At 36.6% G+C, this 20,301-nt stretch overlaps 1 protein-coding gene across 6 annotated transcripts in view; it reads right to left on the bottom strand.

Annotated features, from left to right (window-relative positions):
• TPD52L1 (TPD52 like 1) overlaps window positions 1-20,301 on the bottom strand; it is a 199,922-nt gene that overhangs the window by 40,194 nt on the left and 139,427 nt on the right. For all 6 annotated transcript variants that reach the window (XM_007484508.3, XM_056818724.1, XM_056818722.1 and 3 more), the window contains exon 3: window positions 14,964-15,112. In XM_007484508.3, the coding sequence (XP_007484570.2) occupies window positions 14,964-15,112 (149 nt within the window). The remainder of the gene's footprint in view (window positions 1-14,963; window positions 15,113-20,301) is intronic.

Below are 20,301 nucleotides of genomic sequence, written 5' to 3'. Positions count from 1 at the left end.
CTTTCAAAAATTTCAGGGGAACTTTAGGTTGTGGAACTACAATGCCCAAAGTGACAGGATCTAAGGTGAAATCTGATTCCTAGATCTCCTGGTCCGAGTTTTGAAGTCTCTTGACCATGGTTTTACAGTCTAGATAACACCATGATTTGTCTGTAATGATTGTAGATTCAGTTGACTCCTGTTAGACTCAGCACCTCTCACCTAACTTAGTGATTCTGGAGGGCAAGAGCAATGGAACTGTAGGCTCCCAATTGGTCTGAGTTCCCTGACTTTGTTACTCAGCTATAGGGTTCATCCCAAGATGAAGGTAGAATCTGAGAGCACTCTCAAACCAGAGTCACATAAGTGCTACTTGCTTTTGTCTCCGTTTCCATACAGTACAGTCAGGTCCAGAATCACTTTTTGCCATGAGCTTCTACCCTAAGGTGCGGATCTCCTTCTAAGCCCATAGAGAAATTGACACTCAGTTCTAGAATATGCATGAGGAAGCTATCCTTTGATTCTAGTTCTTCCTTCTTGCAGAGCATCTGCTCCTTCCCATTACCTGCTGGATTTAGCATCTCATCTTACTCTCTCGCACAGCTGAATTCAAACCTCAATTCAGTCCCTATGCTAGAAGTCTCTAGAGGACTTTCCATGGCTAGGAGTTTATTTTCCATTTCTGTAGACCTCTGTTTGCCTTCCTAACCCTTTGCCCCCTTGGGCTAGAAAAGTGACTCACTGGGCTTTTTCAATAGGTTTCCCATTCAAGACTGGGGTTGATGTGCTTTCTAGCTCTTTGTTGGAGTAGTAAGTGGAGAAAACTGGGCAGTACTTCTTTCTCTTACTCCCCCATTTTGGGTAGTTTCTCCTTAATCCCTTTATCCATATGACAAATACTTGAAGATTGCTATTGCATTTTAGTAAGCACTTAAATACTTGTTTTATACATGTATAATCTAGTGGAATTGCTCCTCAACTCTAGGGGTATGGGGAGGGAAGAGGAATGGGAAAAAATCATGAATCATATAACCATAGAAAAATATTCTAAATAAATTAATTTTAAAAATTAAAATAAAAAAATATTTGTTGATGAACTGAGGATACCAGAGGACTACTCAACCCAGACATTTTGCCATTGGCTCTGCTACTTCATGAGAGTACTCCTCATCCTCCTTATTGCTTTTTGCCTTTTGCTCTAGAAACAATAATCAAATCAATATTACCACTGCAACTTGGGGAAGGTAAACGAACAAGTATTTATTAAGTACCTACAATGAAAGAGTGTTAATATCTATAGTTCTAGTGTACTTACAATTCCTATGACTGTCTAGTCCAAAATTATTTCAGTCATGTATGATCCTTCAAAACCCAATTTGGAGTTTTCTTGGAAAAGATACAGGAGTAGTTTGCCATTTCCTTCTCCAGCTCATTTTACAGATGAGGAAACTAAAGCAAACTGGGTTAAGTGATGCTCTCCCATGGTCACACAGGTATTTGGGGTCAGACCTGACCTGAGGTAGATTGTCTTTCTGATTTCTGAGATCAGTGTTTTACCCACTCTGCTGCCGATCTGGATATAATTTTGCTATTTTTGTTTTATCCTCCATGATCCTGTAAAAGCATCTTGAGGGCAGATGTAGTTTCGGACTTCTTTCTGTATCCCCAACACTCATCACAGTTATCTGTGTACCCCAAAGAGATACTTAATAAATATTTACTATACTGGGTGATTCAGCTTTATAAATGTAAATTCTTTTTGGGGGAGGGGGTAGTCCCAAAAGGCCAATGGCTAAAGGTGTGAGAAAAGTATTATGTCCCTCCCCTAATTCTTTTGTTAATTTACCAAATCAACTAATTTTAGGTTTGGGGTTTCTAGGATGGTGGGTGGAGATGAAACAAAAACAGTGACAATAGAAATTTCCAAGAATAGTGGTGCCTTGACACACGAGTTCAATTAGTTTCATGGTCAAGCTCATAACTCAATTTGCTTGTGTGTCAAATTGAATTTCCCCATTTAAATGAAGGAAATGTAATTAATCCGTTCCAGACCCCCCCCCCAAAAAAAAACACGTGGATTTTTTGTTTTATATGCTTTTAAATATGAAAATGTACCTTATAAATAACAAATAAATATATTTATAGATAACAAGAAAGAATGTAAAGAAATAAACTTGCTTGTGAAATGTCATTTACCTTCAAGGTCAGATGAAAATACTGGTGGAGAAGGTTTTCATTGCACACGCTATCGCTTAACATGACTTACTCTCTACACATGAAATGGTACATTTAAATGCAAAATTGACCTTACACATTACTTAGTATATGTAACTTTATTGCTAAACTTAATTGCTATTTTTTTCCTTTACTTATCATCATTTTCTTCATTGAATTTTGGCTGTTTTGCCATACTTTCCTTGATTTCACTTAGAGGCCATTTCAACAAAAATCTTTCCATGGAAGTTTGTTTCTTCCTCTCTTTCAGAATGTTTTGATAATGTGTGAAACAAATATCATCACACAACTCCAATGCACGACCTGCTGCAACTTTTTCTTGGGGGTGTCTTTTCAATAAACCGTTTAATTTTTTCCTAAATCCTTAACATTCCCTTAATCTCACTTGTACTGATTACCTCACCAACCTCAGGCTCCTCCCATGGGCAGAAGCTCATCATTCAAATATCTGCTCATGACTTAAAGCAAAAAATCCCAATTATGACTGCTCATATCTCAAATTACTTGTGCCTTAAGGTACTTGTGTATCAAGGTACCACTGTATAAGTTAAAGGCATTTTACAATTTCTCAAAAGTTAATGGAAACCCTCAATTTAAAAAAATCTTTTCCACAAAATTGTCCAAATTGACAAACTGATTTTTAGTTTTCTGTAGACACAGCCTTTTCTTTTCTGGATGTGAATGATTATATTTCATCTCCTTCATAAAACCTTCTTTGGGAATTCTATGGGATATAAATTGTCTTAATCTATATTAGGAAAAGTTGTTTAAAGTAATTGCTGCTGTACATTTAAAAATGAAAAACACTGGCATTTTTCTATACCACATTATTACCTTTAAAATACCAACAAGTATTAGCTCATTAAGAATATAATTATTGAATATTAAAGGGAGAAAAGAATTAATATTAGGCCATATGCTCCCCTGCTATTCTAAAAGATCCAAACTCTGAGAAGCTCTATTCACTGCATTTCTATTTCAACTCCATATGCCCACCAATAGCAATGAAATGCATGGAGATTAACAAATTCTTGGTTCCTATAATTTTGTGTCCTATCTGGAGGTCTGAAAAAATAAATGCTCCTTTCTCTGATATAAAACCAATTATGAAGTTGAAGCAAATAAACAAGGAAATGCCTGATGTTTGTAAGAACCTTATATTAATACAAGCAACTGGATCAAATACTAAGTGTATGCTTAAATAAAGGGATTGAATGTTAATATTAATGTTCACTGAGCTCTTAGATTTCAAAGCCAAAAGAAACCAATTCACTTAGAGGTGCTGTCTTTAGAACTTTCAACTGTGAAGCAAGTATGATGTAGCAAAAACAACACAAAGTTAGGAGATGGTTCAAAACCCTAGTCTGCCATTAAAAAATAATAAAAGATGAACTGATATCTTTTGCTTTTAAGCTACATGCATTTCTAAATGTAATCTTTTTCCTCCTTCCCCTGAACTGAACCCCACATGGATAAGTCATTGTGATTCCATTTCCTCATAGAAAGGAGAAGGTTGTAGTAAGTGAGGTACTTTTTAGTACTAAAATTCTGAGTCCCTTTACAAATGAGGCCTAATAAGAAGGCTAGGGTACTGAGGCAGTTTGTAATCTTCATAAAAAAAAAAACATTTATATATATATATATATATATTATCATTGGATCATGACAACAACCCAGTGAAATTTGATTTTACAGATGAGGAAACCGAAGCTGACGTAAATGGCTTGTCACAATGTGTCTGAGGCAGCAATTGAACTCAGGTCTTCCTGACACCAAGTTAAATGCTCCATCCATTAGATCAAATTGCCTTCTTGAATGGTTTATATCCCTTAAAGCTTGGATTGTGGAGCAAATTGAAGGATATAAACATGAGTATACAATGGCTATGTCATCAAAGAAACATGTCAGTGATTCAACACTACTGAGTGGCCATTGCAGTAAACGTTCTGAATGAGCTTGTGTTCATGTAGGACTTTAAGGTTTGCAAAGAACTTTATAAATAACACATTTTATCCTTACAAAAACCAAGGTTGGGAGCAACTATTATTATTCCAATTTTACAGAAGAAGAAAGAGAAAGTAGGTAACTTGCCAAGAGTCACATAGCTAGCCAGTTTCTGAATCTGGATCTGAACTCATCTCTTGCTGACTCCAGGTTGTGCTCTATTGACTGAGCCTCCTACCTGAAGAGTGTCATAGCTTGGAGGCAGAAAGAACCCTACCTAGAAGACTTGGCTTTGCCACTTGTAGCAGTCCAGCCCATAGGCATTATGGGGAGACAAGGATTGTGAGTGAGCACATGGCCATCCTGTGCATGGCAATAAATTTTATTGCCAGCGTGGCTGAAGTGTAGGCGCGAAACCTTGCTTTCCTTTGTCTCACTCTCCCAGGGATAATAACCCCACCTTCACCTTGTCATAAGTTGCATTATCCAATGGGAATACCCCAGGTAACTCATCTATATGTATTGAGGTATCATATAACTGTTCAATATGTATTGAGCTGTCAAGACTATAAATAAACGAGCTGCAGCCAGCTGCGCCCACTTGGAGGACATCCACAGGTTTGATAAGGAATATCTTCTCCCCTGTCTCTCTCCTCTCTATCTTTCTCACTAAGGCCTGGTCCTTAGGCCAGGCCTGCCTCACTTCCTCTCTCTTTCTCCTAACGCTACCTAGCATTATCTACCTCCTTTAGTTTCTGATCTCCTTTCCATCTGAGCTAGCATTATCCTCTGACCAGTGTACTGTTAAATTGAGATCATTGGGTGGGACAGCCTGGATAATAACACCCAGTGGTCGGAGCAGCTGTGGCTCTTAATATAATAATTGTCTACTGACTCAATTATTTACATCTCTAAAGTCGGCTCGTTCACGTCCTTCATGGGATCTAAAACTTCTACTCTATCTTCTCTCTCACCCTTGTAGCCTCTCGCAGGCCGGGAGGCTACACCACTTCTGTGTGATCATGGTGAAAATAATTTCATTTCTCTTGGACTCAGTCTCCTTCCAGGTAAAAAGGAGACAGGATGAGTAGGTGATTTCTGTGGTCTTTTCCATCTCTGATTCTTTGATTTTTTTTCTTCAGGTCGCTAGTCCTTAGTGACTTAGCCACACCAGAACATCAACTTTCCCAGAGGCCAAGTGGACATGCTTTCATCAACTCTGATTCATTTTTACTTTGGGGAGAAGCAAAGGGACTTTTTCTAGGAAACCTTCTAGAAGAATATTTGGTGCTGTTAAAAAAAAAAATCATACAGTATCTGCCTATTCTGTAAAGTGTGAGGCTGCTTTAAACGGCCAGAAACCCTTCTCTACTTCTAACTGGAAACCCTTCACAGGCCAAGTTTTTATTTAAACAAATGCAAATAAAAGTAAAAACCCCTATTTAATATAAAGTTCAACTTAGAAAACCTGAAGTAGTCATACTCAAACACAGATAATCACAATAGTCTGTGAGGGAGTAGGAGGGGAGGTTGGGGCAGGGTTTGGGGCTTGCCAGTAACAGTTGGGCTTAGGGAAGTGAGTTAGACTGCTGTAAAAAGGCACCAAACAGCTAGGGAAGAGAGGCACACAGAGCACAGGTACTAACTAGGGGGATTAAATGCTTGGTATTTCAAGGACTCCTCAATGATTTATAGTCAGGATGGGACTCACAAAATGCCCAGGGAGTTCCTGAGTGACCAATGACTTGGAGCTAAGGTTAGAAAGTACCTGCAGAGATTACTGGATGTATGTGTAATGTTAAACTTTATTTTGCATTATTATTTCTGAACTGAGATTAAATAAAACATCAGTCAAAATTTCCTTATCATCATCATAATTTCTTCCGAGGGTTCATTTTTCCAAAATGTAATCTTGACATTATTGGTATAGCAAGGGAAGGTAGAAGTTGCATGTAATATACTTACCACTACTTCAAATCATTCCTTCTCTTCTCATCTTATTTTGATTGCATAATTCTTCTCCAACTCCATGGTAGTAAATATATTTATGAATGCTTGTGTGAATGTTATGTTGTTTTGTGTTATAATACACTACCCAAATTTTTAATCAGTAGTCCATTAATTACTTGATCCTCTTCACTGAAAATTTCCTCAAAGTCTTTATCTTTATAAGTTTTTTAGTCTTTTAACAATGTCCATTAATTTCCCAAATTCTCCTCTTCATCTGCATTGTCCTATTCCATTCAGATGTCCTCTTCCACTGGAATGGTCCTCTCCTTACTGATCTTTCTGATTGCAGACTCAATTTGACTGATGATTCTCACTTTCTACAATCTCTTCTTCATTTTCTTCCTCAATAATTTGTACATTTTCATTATTAATACCTTGTGCTAATTTTATATGTGAACAATGATACCATGAATTTCTACCTAAAACTTTTACTGAAGATGGAGAAACTAACACAATTGTGTAAGGGCCTACTCAACTCTCTTGTGTTGATGTTTTAGCAAAACTTTTCACATATACCATATCTCCTGGTTTGAAATTATGGAGTGAATAATCCAATGGACCAGTGAATAATAATCCAATGGAATCAATACTCCCATATCATGTAGTTCTTGAAGTCGTTGTTGTAAAGCACTTAAGTATGAAGTAAGTTGACAATCTCCTCCCAAGAGAGATGTCTAGACTGTCTAACAAGTTTTTGTCTGCAGTGGAGCATGTCCAAAGAGCATCTCATAAGATGATACATGTAAATCTGCTCTTGGTCTAGTACATAGGTAAAACAAAGCTATGGGAAGAATATCTGGCCATTTTAGATGAGTTTCAGCACAGATTTTCCCTGCCATAGTCTTGAGTTCCATATTTACACACTCCACTTGACCTGAACTTTGTGGGTGATAAAGAACATGATATTTGGGTGTTATTCCTAGATTCTCATACTCTTTTCAGGATATCTTGGGTGAAATGAGATCCCTTATCAGAATCTATATGGCAAGTGGTACTCCAAATCTAGGAATAATTTCCTTAATCAACACTTTTACCACAAAGCTAGCTGTATTTGTATTTGATGAAACGCTTCAGGCCACTATTACCAGACAAAACTTGTATCTTGCAGCTTTTGGTATGTTGATGTAATCAATTTGCAGAATCTCAAATGGACAATATGCTGAAGGTCTACCACCTAAACCTTTATGTCTGAATGCCCCTTGGTTGAATTTTTGGCAAGCAGAACAAATTGTACAGATCTTATTTGCTACAATACTTATTCCAGGTGGATAAAATTAAAATTTAAGATAGATAAGAGAAGGTAAGATACTAAGTTATATTACAAAATTGCATTACAACATGCATTACATAACACAAATAACACACCACACAAAAGTGTAAATATATGCAAATAGTATGTATAATTAGGATTATAAAATTAATCGCATGACAGTATACATGTATGCATATATGTAACATATGCAAATATGAAGTATGTATGTATAGCATGCCTATATATTATATGTATATATTATATATGTGTAAATAGAACATTTATATATAATTTTATTTATTGTTATATGTATTTTGCATAAGTGAGTTTAATGTTTTGGTTTAATTTTCTTTGTAAAACGTATGCAGAATTGTGTTTATTGCAATTTTCAAAAAATCTTCTCTAAATTGGATGTTAATACATTACAATCATAGTAGAATGTTTTGTATTAGTTGATAAGAGTAGTAGTTGATGATTTTAATGTTATGCATGAAAGTTGTATTTATCTTTTGCTTTTGGTGTTATTTGCTTGTTGTGCTTTTGCATATGTTTGTTCTGTGTTTGAAATTTGTAATTGTTCATTATTTAATTCCTCTTTTCCTTTCCTTGATAAATCCCTAGACTAGGATAGTATTGGATAAGTTAAGATAGTTGAGTGTAGGTTGTTTGTTATTTTGGGTAGATATTTTAGTTTAAGTAATATGTAAGTCAGTTAGTGCATAAATGCCAAAATAGTATTTTCAATACGATTTAGGCTTTGTGCAAAGGGGAGACTGTAGCAAGGGAAGGTAGAAGTTGCAACAATGATTGACAGGTCTTTAAGAGTTAGAATCTTTTATGAGCTGGTTGGGTCAAAGTTACAAGGAGCAGTTTCCAACTGATTGAGTTTGGGGCCGATGGTGAAGAAGGAAGGTGTGTAGCTGAGACTCCCTGAACAAACCACCTATCAAGCAATGGGCCTTTGAGGATTAACTGGGTGAGGGTGAGAGGAAAATCTACAGGTGGGTAAAAAGTCAAATGCTACCCTTCCCCTTATTCCATCCCCAACAACTTCCCTTTCTCTGTTAATAAACTCAAGTTATTTAAATGTGATTTTTTCCCTTGTGTATAAACCCTTTCCCCTTTCCTAAAATCCCCATAATAGTGGTCTCCTTACATTCTTTAAAATACACACCAAAAATAATACAAGTACTGTACAGAATTGTTGGTTTAAAAAAATCACTATGGACTATCTATAGTGTAACAGATGGAGCTAATTTAAATATCAGATTTAGCAGAAATTGCTATTTCAAATACCAGATTAGTGTAATTTAGGCCTGCTGATCACTTTCTCCAGATGTGGACAAAAATGTGGATATATTTAAAAAATTAAATTCTGGTCTGAGACATGACATTATTTGTCTAGGGAAACCAGCTCAATTCCTTTATGAAGGTGACAGATTCTTGATAGTAGCAGTTTACACAGAGCTTTTACAAGCATAACCTAACTGAATATGCAGAACAATCCAGAGAGCTTCGTAGTATAAAGATTATTATTTTCATTTGATAGACACAGTTAGATCATCTCTGTGAAGATAATACTTTCACTAAATGATATCATAGATTTCATGAACATCTCCATGTTTAAGAATGGATTTTCAGGTTTGTTCAGATTTAAGACTCATTTTTTACAAAGACATAAATATGTAAAAGTCAGTCTTTAAATTTAATCAACAACCAGGGAATTTTGACAAAAACTAAAAATGATGACCCAGGTCTTTAGATGAGAAACTAGCCAGTTCCTTACTAGGTTGGGGGAGGGCGGTTCCTGAGGCTAACTAATATTGCTATGTACCTCCCACCCCTTTTTGGTAGCAATAATGGATAGTACCTATGTATATATACCTGTATAATTTAAAATTTGTTAACATTTTATATCCTCCATATATAGGTTATTTACATCTACAAATAAATGATACTTTTGGGTTTGGGAAAGGGAAATTAATATAATATAGCCTTTGTTCTTATTGTTTGTCTCATTCTAATAATTCAAAGGTTAAGCCTACCCTTGCAATAACTTATCAGTTACATGTTGATAAAATGGTTAGTAGCTTTCTTTCTTTAACACTTTTACTATAAACAACAAAAAGAACTACTTTCAAAATTCATGGTTGATTTCTTTTTATGTTTCTTGAAGTGCGTAAGTGTATCAGTGTATGAGCTAATCTGAGTCTGCATCTGGGTTTTGCAAATTTGTAACAGAATGAGAAGCAGCTCTGTGAACTCTTCAGTACTATCTCATCACCACAGTCTAAATTTGATGGCTCAGTTTACATATATTTTATCTTTCAAAGATACAGGGCTGTCAAAAAGGCAGGGTAGTTTAGAGGAAAAGTTAATTTGCAAAACACGTATAGGAAACATGATAGAAGAATATTAGGAGCAATATCAATTCACAAAAAAACAAAAAAGCAGTGGAGTGAAAAAAGAGCCTAAGGGATAGAATTTTAAGGCATGTGACCCTTAATAAATGAAACTGGAAGGAAAGACAACAGTTAAAATAAAATGGAATAGATCTTACACCATTTTTATGGTGATAAACTGAATTTCTCATGTTCATCATGAGCTCATACAGCAGGGACATGGTATAATACAGAAAGATTCAATTAGATATTGTTAAACTAGGAAAAAGGGAAGGAAAAGGAGCTCAGCCAGTTACAGAAATGCCTAAGGGGAAGAAGGCTTTGAGACTTTAAGGTTGGGGGGTGCTAGAAGTGAACACTGGATAGGAGTCCTTTCAAGCCTGGATAATACCAGAGAAAAATTCTGTCTTCTGGTAATAAGGCAATTTCCAACACTCTATAAACTATTCATTTTATAGAAATTCATACTTCTGCTTAAAGGTGTTTAAAATTAAAGTAATTTGTAAATATATCAAAATGTTGAGATTTTTTGTCATAACTTTGAGATGTTCAACAATGCACAATAATCTATCTCTTCAAATAAAATTTTAATGGGCTGATTTCAGAAAAAAATTAATTCATATCATATTTTATAAAATATTATTTTTAATGCATGTTTTCTTGTTCTTTTTAAGTATGCTCTTGAAATGAAATAAACTCAATGCTATTCATCTGAAATAAAAAAAAGTTTACTAAAAAATTTTAAATGGGATTTAATGGATTACACTGAAACAACCTTCTGTTATTAAGGAGTCTGAATGGATAAAAGGCATTTCCTATTTGAGAAATTATTTTTCAAGTGTGACATAATGTTCATGATGGCAGCAGCATCATTGTTACTAAAGATATCAAATCATTTTTTAGCGAATTTTATTATTGAAAGGCAAATCGTTGACTTTCTTCAGTTCTGTAGAGCTTGTACTCATTAAGGGTGCCAGGAAAAGGGTGCCACCTTAAATATATTTTCATAGCATTCTCCCTTTTGTGGGCTTAGCAAGGTATGTGTTAAAAACACAATCATATCCTTCAAGCATTAGGCAAAGTCAGACAGAATCTGATTTAGCAAAGCCCTGGTTAATGAAATAAGAATATATTTCCTGTCAAGCTAAGCAAAAATATTTTTCTGGTTTTTCTCTACTCACTTCACTTGCCCATTTCTAAAGCTTCCCAGCTACAGGAAAAGGAGACTTGATATCTTGCCCCATTAATGCCAAGAGTCATTGTCAGAAAGCAGCATTTAAGGAAAGCATGAAGTCCAACAGGTTTCTATGGATTCTAGGATTCCTTGAGATTCCTTGAGAGACTCAGGCCTGAACTTTCCCCATCAACACTATAGCTAACATGGAAAATGGATCATTGGAAACAACTATGGAACAGAGGTGACAATAGGCAATTTTCAGAAATAAAGTTATTAGCCAGTTTATAATAACACAAGGTTGTGGCTTTTTTTTCTCTCTTACTTGTTTTCTCCCCTATTTCTATATACTTCTTTAATAAATATGAACCTAACTTTCTCTTAAAACTGAAGAGGTCACAATCAATTCCCAAACTTTTAGGGGGAGAAAAACTCTGACTGCCTACTTACCTACTTATTCTCTTTCCTAGAAATGATATGTTTAACTATCCTACCTAACATGAAAAGCATTCCCCTTCCCTTCCAGAAGCTGTGATCAGGTCAGGGTATTGCCTTCAGTAAAACTGTTTAATTTCTCTCTACTGCTACATCTTCCCAGTTAGGCCATCCTTCTCTCCAGGGAGCACAGCAACCCTAAACACACAACACATCAATTAGCTCTCTGCTAGTGCATCTGATTGATTAACCCTTGCTAATACATTTTGGGCTCCTACTTTTCCCATTTCATTTTGGAAGGGGACTGAGAGTAATGATGTTAATAACCGGAATTCTAGGCAAATTATGGAGTTATTTTCAGACCTTCTAGTACTCCTAAAATAGCATTGTAACAACTGGTCATTTCACAGATAGTGTGTGCTTTGTTCCTGGTCCGATCAAAGGATGATGGCCAACAAAAAGCTCATTCTGCAAAATGATTTCATCATTTGGAAATCTTACTTATATCCGGATATAGCTGAGGATGGTATTATAATAGAAATGCCTGCATCACATATATAAGCCTAATTTTAGGATGGATTTCAGTTGTTCTAAATATCATTCCAATTAATGATCACAGAGTTGGTCTTCATTTCAGAAACTAGAATGGAGGTATCAATATTCTAGATATATAAATAAGGGAAAGAATGGAAAGAATGGAAAGAAATAATGTAATTGTTGATATTGGTATAAATATCAAAGTATTGGCATGGTATTAATGTTATTAATATGGATGGCATTAATATAAAAAGGGTTATTAAGATGATATTAGCTATTATGACAACATGTAACTACTTTTTCATTCCAATACAATTATTATGAGAATGCCTTAGTCATGGTTGGAGATTTCTTTCTAGAAATACATATGGAAAAAAACTAGGTTTTTAACAAATTATAGCAGATCATTTTTTTGCAAACAACCTAAATGAAAGATGTACAGAAACAAAATCCTGCTATATCTTTCCATTAAAAAAAATTTACCTTGATTGAATGAAATCCAACCATGAAGGCTCTTCTCAAACAAGGAGTCTCTCCTACATATGTTAAGCTCATATCAGATTCTGTGATAGATGCAACCACAGAGATAACTTACTTCAAAAAGTCTCTGATCATGAACTTAATATTAAGCAAGATACAAAACAAAGAAATGGGTTTACCAAAAGCATTCTCCACAGTAGTGCAAAGTCCTCCAGATGCTCACACTTATGGAGGGCATTGTGACTAAGGGCCACATGTTAAATGGCAGAGCAAGGACTAGACTAGACCCCATGGCTCATAACTCAATGCATCTTCCACCATACCTTTTTGTTTCCTGGGTTTTCAGAACATGTGATGGCATCTAAGAACAGATGCCTAAAATGAATAAGAATGCTTCAACTGGAGGAGCTATTATAAAACCTGATACCATTGAGTAATTGGCTGACTCTCTATAGGTCACAAAGGACATTGAATTAAGGATTACTGATGGACTTTAGAGATAGTTTCCTCATCATTAACTATAGCAGTGATCCAAGAACAAAAACGAATTATGCAGTTAAAATTATATGTTGACTGCACAGTTGGGTTAAGTGACTTTCAGAAATAATAGAAAAGTAGAAAGACATTACTAAAATTGTTTTAAATGTTGTTCTAAATATTCAATTTTAGGGAGTAGCTGGGTAGCTCAGTGGATTGAGAATCAGGCCTAGAGACAGGAGGTCCTAGGTTCAAATCTGACTTCAGACACTTCCCAGCTGTGTGACCCTGGGCAAGTCACTTGACCCCCGTTGCCTAGCCCTTACCACTATTCTGCCTTGGAGCCAGTACACTGTATTGACTCCAAGGTGGAAGGTAAGGGTTTAAAAAAATAAATAAATATTCACTTTTATAGTGCTGAAGCATGTCAGAAAAAAAAAGCTGAGTGTTTTTAAATTGCTTTCACAACTTTATTAAAATTGTTGGAGAAGTTTTAATTGTGTACACATCTGCATGTGCTCCAAGTGTTAACTAGTAATGACCAAGTCAGCCAGCAATTCAGCATGCACAAAAAAGTATTCTGGGCAACAGAACAAGGATCATTCTAAAATTTTAATTTTAATTGAGAAAAAATATCTAGTACCACCATCAGTAAACAATTAAAACTCAAGTTTTCCTCTAAAGGCAGAGGTGGTGGAGAGGAAAAGAGAAGTAGAATTTTGAGCAGGTAAAGAAGTGGCCTCCAAACATTTTGGATCATACATTTCCTCTCACAAAAAATTTTCTACACACTCAATTTCACTCTCTACCCTATTGCTCATAAATTTTATATATGTATATATTTATATAATATACCTAATGATATATGATATACATTGTACATTATATACATGTTATACATGTATATAAATGTATATACAACACATATGTAAAATATATATTACAAATGTCAGTATAAATCATTATCTATAAATTTAAAGAATGAAAAAGATGCTATTAAAGATGAGATGATCCTAAAGTCAATTAGGAGACAGTGGAGCTTATTGACCAGAGGAGTGACATCAGACCTGTAGGTTTTAGTAAAATAAGTTTAAGTAGCTGTACAGAGAATGGATTGAAAAGTAGAGAAACTTGAGCCAGGAAGGGTCTAGCTACTGCAATAGATAGGGGAGATGTACATAATAAGGGCTGAACTAGCTGGCTGTGACTGGAGAGGGGGGATATGAGATACTGTAGAAGCAAGTGACCGCAATGTGAGAGGTAAGGAAGAGTGAAGAGTTGAAGACCTGAAAAATGGAAAGGATGGTGGCACCCTCAACAGCAATAGGGAAGTTTGGAAGAAGTTGTGTTAGGGGGAAAAGATAATGTAAGGAGATTTGTAATGCTGGTCACGACCTCCCCTCCCTATACACTTTCTCTGTGACTCACTTTGTTCCACAGAAAAGGGGGCTGGGGCAGGGATTTTGCTAGTATCTACTGCAGAGTACAAAATTTATTCACTGAGGGGCCCTTGCTGCAAGCCAGCAAGGATGGGATCTGAAGGATGGGATATGAGTATTCTGGTAGAAAATGTTTGCCTTCCCAGCTGATGCTGGGTCTGGGTCACAGTAGGTAGGCTACATATAAAGGCTCTGCAGCCACAGGAGGCCAGCAGTTGGCTTGTGGCTCCAGGTGGAGAATGCTAAACGATAATGGGTGAAGAGAGTGAGTGCAGTTATGTTAGAGACCAAACTATGATTGGCTTTTGTAAGGAGGGAGAGCTGCGATTCATCTTGCCCCACATGTTGGTGTTATGCCACAGCTTCCATTTGGGAGACCCTAAAATTTAAAGTTGCAGCACTGAGCTAAGCTTTTTTGGAATCTGCCTGATATAACACATGGCTGGCAAACGATCTCTTCCATTTCCTCACAACAAAGTGATCCTTTTTATGCAATTAAAAAGTACTAACCAAAAGCTGGGATGAAAATAAATTCAGTAAAGGCAAAAGGAGGAACGAATGGATTGAAAATAGTATGAAAGTATGAATTCTGTACTTACGCAGTTGTAGTTTGCATTTCATGCCAGCCTTTGCTAAAATTCTGTTTTATCTCATTCATCAGATTCATGCCGAGCTTTTGTTTTATTTCCACCAGATGCTTCTCTTTGGCTGTTAACACTTGTCGTAAAGTTGAGATTTCGTCTTCTAGCTAGATACAAGACAGGAAAATTAAAAAAAAAGAGAGAGAGGAGAATGAGACAAGCTAAAAAGCACCTTGAGATGAATTACTGTGTAGTTCCAAGGGACCACATATGGCAATCTAGCCTGGGCTCTTAGCCCCACCTGAGATACACCACATAATAAATGACTGTATCCCCATTAGAAATCAGGAGAGATAATTAGAATCAGAGAATCATCAAGTTGAAGGTAACTTTAGAAGTCAGCTTGGTGCAGCACATCAAATATGAATCCTGTCTCTAATATCTCATGCAAGTCCTCACCAAATCTGTACTTAAAGGCCAGGCTACCATTCCATTTTTATACAACTCTTATTGTTTAGAATATTATTTTTATACTAAGCTGAACATCCTGTACTTAAAGTTCTTTAGATATGGGAATTTGTGTTCAAATTCTGCTTCAAACAGTTGTTTCACCCTAGTAAAATCACTTAACCTCTTGCTCAGCCTCAGTTTCCTTATCTGTAAAATGAGAATAGCACATACTTCACAAGATTATTGTGAGAACCAAGTGAAATAGCATGTGACATATGAAATATCTTTAAGAAACTAATAGGGGCAGCTGGGTAGCTCAGTGGATTGAGAGCCAGGCCTAGAGATGAGAGGTCTTAGGTTCAAATCTGGCCTCAGACACTTCCTAGCTTTGTGACCCTGGGCAAGTCACTTAACCCCCATTGCCTAGCTCTTACCACTCTTCTGCCTTTGAACAAATACTTACTATTGATTCTAAGACAGAAGGTATGGGTTTAAAAAAAAAGTGAAGTGACATATTTATATACCTGTAACACAGAGGGAGCAACTGGTAGTACAATGGATGGAAGCCTGGACTTAAGAGTCAGAAAGTCCTGAACACAAACGCATTTATTAGCTGTGTGACTTTGAGCAAGTAATAATCTCTGTTTGCCTCAGTTTACTCAACTACAAAATGGGGATGATAAAACCAGGGCTATTGCGAGGATCAAATGAGAAAACATTTTGTAAAAAACATGCTTAGCACAGTGCCTGAAACAAAGTAGATATTATAGAAATGCTTATTCCCTTTCTTTCCCTGCCCTAAAACATTCTGCAAATTATGTGTATTATATAAATGTTAGTTACTGTTATCATCACTATGCTATGGTAGCCTATTATATAAAGTTCTTTCTAAGTCTAATCTTTCTTGTGATGATTTACATCTAGCCCTTCTTTTTTATTCTAAAAGGAGACTATAATTTATCATATGCCATTACCAATTTCCATTGCTTAGGGATACATAATAGGATACTTATTCAACACGTGATGAAGCTGCTAGTTAGTTGATACAGGACCTAAATTTCAGTTTTCTATATTTTCTCAGTACACATAAAATTTACTGTAGTAAACCCATAGGGACTGCAGTATGATTTCATTTGGAAAATAAACAACAAAACCTTGATGTCTGCATTAGTCTTGTGAATACAAAGTTGCATTTTTTAGCGATGGCTGTACAAGAATTTTCTGTTCATGCTGGCTCCAGTGGCTCAAAGCACTAAGACAGCTACTGGCGTTAAATGACATCATTTTAAGAAAAGAACTTTCTGATATAAAATGTAAAAAATTGGCCATCTCCATTATACTAAGGCATACCCTATGTATTATTTTAGTGATCCTTTTAGAAAGTAGTCTCAATTTTAAGCAATAGATTTTCTTAGAGTATACTCAAATATTGATTTATTTCTTTAATAGGCTTCTCTATCACAGAAAATTTTCTGTATCTTATAGAAGTAAAGTGGGTATGTAGATAAAAACAGTTGGAGGGGTGGAGCCAAGATGGCAGTTTAGTAGCAGTGAAAGCTGAAATCGCACCAAAAAACCTCCCAAACCAAACTTAAAATAGTGCAAAACCAATGACAAGACAGAGAGAGGGGGCTCTCCTGTGGAAAACAACTTGAAAGGTAGGCATAGAGAATCGATTTTTATGGGATAAGGGGGAACCAGAAGTAAAACTCTTCACAGAGGAGTGCTGGACTACTGCACACTCCTCCCCCCTTCCTGTGATATGGAAATCACTTTAAAAGACTGATATATATTAATTTAAGGTCGCCAAGGAATTCAGCTATGTAATTCCTAAATCAAAACTCAGGTCAGCAGTCAACCTTTTATGGAGTTTTTAATTACAAACAGTAGGAAGAAAGGTATTAGAGACAGACAGACAGACAGACAGACAGACAGAGAAAGAGAGAGAGAGAGAGAGAGAGAGAGAGAGAGAGAGAGAGAGAGAGAGAGAGAGAGAGAGAGAGAGAGAGAGAGAGAGAGAGAGAGAGAGAGAGAAGGGGAGAGAAGGGAATAGGGCTTAAATACCCCCTCTGCTTAGGCTGGGCCAAAGGCCCAAGGCCTTGGATAGCCGAGGCAAAGAAAAGAGATCAGTCCCTATCACTCACGTGACCAAAATGGAGAAAGAGTCTGAGGGCCTCCACTCCAAGCACCAGGCTCCAACAACCTCCTCTCCTTCACACAGGAAGTCCCCAGAACTCCTCAGCTGTCCTCTACCTCACTTCCTGTGTCTCACCTGTGCCAATGGTGGTTCTAGCTTCACCCAGGACTGCCCAGAGAGCTGTCCCCTTTGCACATGTCTGTTGAAGGCCATATTCTCAAATAATTAAATCTTGAGCTTTGCTGCAGCCCTTCCTAAATCCTGTTACCCTGAGTAGGATGGAGATTGTAGTTTCCAAGACCTGATTCTGTCATTCCAAGTATCTCTATTGTTATTGATCAGGAAATATACAAATCCCATCCTCTAAAGAATGGTTTGAACAGGGTTGAGTAGTTTTGAAATTCACATTCCCCAACACTCCCACTGTGCCAGGTTCCAAGCCTGGATATAAGCCAACTTTGGGATCCTAAGGCTTGGGCTTTACCAATAGCAGGGCACCTCACAACCAACCCCTTGAAATCCTAAGCCCTGGCACCAGCCCACAATGTAGCCCCAAAGTCTACATAGCACTTGGCCTTTGCAAGCCTATGGTGAAGCCCCTAACCCCAGGGCAAAATAGCTCACCATGCTCTGTCCTACAAGCCATCAGCAGAGGAGAGAGAATTTGTAGCTTTTAGACCTCCCCATTCACAAGTTAAATAAAGGCTGGGAAAATGAGTAAACAAAAAACACCTAACCATAGAAAATGTTTATGGTAACAACTGTTAAAAGAACCGAGAAATCCCATTCCTTTAATTTGATTGAAGACCTTACCTTGTATCAAGGGTTAATATAATAGCCACTTATGGTGGACTAATAGTGCAAGGTGACATCTATTGGTTGAGATAAGATCCCAAAGGCTATTTATTCCCTCTTCTGCTTTGGTAGTTTGGGTTTATGTTTTTCTTAATGGAAATCCTACTCTGAGGCTCAATGTGTTGTTTAGGAGGTAATGAGCTCTCTAAGGAACTTAAAAAAAAACATTTTGATGAATGTTTTGAAACATAACTGGTTTCTTTTGTAATCCAATTTATTTTTATTTTATGCATTTTAAAAGATTATTCTGAGAAATACAAAGGATGCCAAACAGTCCATGGCAGAAAAAAGACATATACATGTTCTAACAAGTTTCACAATGCTGGAAAGGCTTAAATTATGACTTCAGAAATCAACTTTATTTTTTTACCATCCAAAAACTGACCTAGCTGAGTGGAGAGGAACTCAACACCAGTTTAGGCAATTTGGGAGTCACAGAAACTTTTGAAGTAGTAGAATTCACAACAACAAAATCATAGTTCCCTATAGTTTTAATTAATTCACTCTTTGCTTACCTAATGTATACAAACTTTAACTATAATGACTATCTTTTTAATAGTTTTGTGGGGTGCAGTTTGAACCTGTGATTTCATCAATGTAGATAACTCCCAGCATGGATACTCTTTCCAGCAATGAAGTCTATAAATTATTGACTTAAAGAGTTACCTGGCCAAGAATAAGTGTTAGAGGTAGGATTTAAAATGAGCTCTTACTAATTATATTTACAACATCCCTCTAACTCACTGTAATAAATATATGAGAACCCAATTTAAAACATCCAATTTGGTGTTATCCTCTTTAAAGGTAAGATGTTAGGAGGCTACAAATTTCTTTTGATGGTTCTTCTTTCATGAAATGACCTTCTTAAAAGTCAGTTTAAATCATCAAATTCACTTCTCCAATAAAAATAATTTATCAGCCATGTAATTCACCAAATAGGGTTCCAAATCACATTTAATTGTTTTCACAAATAAAATCCACCCACTGAGGTGAGATGCTGCTTTTACCTGAATCTTCAAAAGAATGAGCATCAGGCTATGAAGGTGATCTCAAAAGAATTAGTCTAAAAATGTTCTGAGCAACAGTAGTGTCATTAAAACACTTGCATATAGCATCCCAAAAGGATTATTTTAAAGGATCAATAATTAGATACTTAAAGTTATGTTCAGTTAAAAAAATTCACATCACTTTAAAGTCACCCCTATAGAAGGGTTGAAGATTGCTTAATTTCATTACAATTAGAATTCTCAGAAATAAAAATCAGTTATCCTTAGGCATATCAGCCCTGGAAGAGAACTTGAAAGTAGGGAAGGAAAGCCTACAGGTTGGAAAATAATTCAAAGCATATGCCATGTACTAATGAAGTTTCATCTCCATATACAAAGACCAGTCTAACTTTTTTTAGATTACATCTGTGATTTCATTGGTATGAAGATAAATGCTATGAAAAATTCCACTGCGGAGCCAGAGTCAAGATGGCAGCCTAGAAGGAGCAGAAGTTCAAACTTCTGAATACCCTTCCTTACCGATCACAAACTGAATGCACCAAAGGGACTGAAAATCAAACCTAACAACAAGGCAGAGCCAAGGAACCCTCCTGCTGGACTCAATTCAAAAGGTACGCCCCCCCCCAAAAAAAAAAGCTGGAATCTGAGAACAATCCGGTCTAAGGGGAATGCAGAAGGAAGGTCCCAGGACCTCTCTGCCCGACCACTGAGAGCTCTGATACTCCAGTGGCAGTGGGAAGTTCTGGGTGGGCAAAGGTGCTGGTCTGAAGCATGGTCTGAAGCGTGTACCTTGTGGGCAGGGCTGTGCCTAGCATCAAACACAGACGGCAGGGAAGGAACTAGAGAGGGAGGATAGACCTGGCAGCCTGGCCAGAGCTGTGGAGATCCTCCATATATGCTCCAGGCT

The sequence above is a fragment of the Monodelphis domestica genome, chromosome 2, assembly GCF_027887165.1.
Source record: "Monodelphis domestica isolate mMonDom1 chromosome 2, mMonDom1.pri, whole genome shotgun sequence".
NCBI lineage: Eukaryota > Metazoa > Chordata > Mammalia > Didelphimorphia > Didelphidae > Monodelphis > Monodelphis domestica.
Note: the sequence above shows the minus strand (reverse complement) of the source record. Positions and strands in the feature narration are given on the sequence as shown.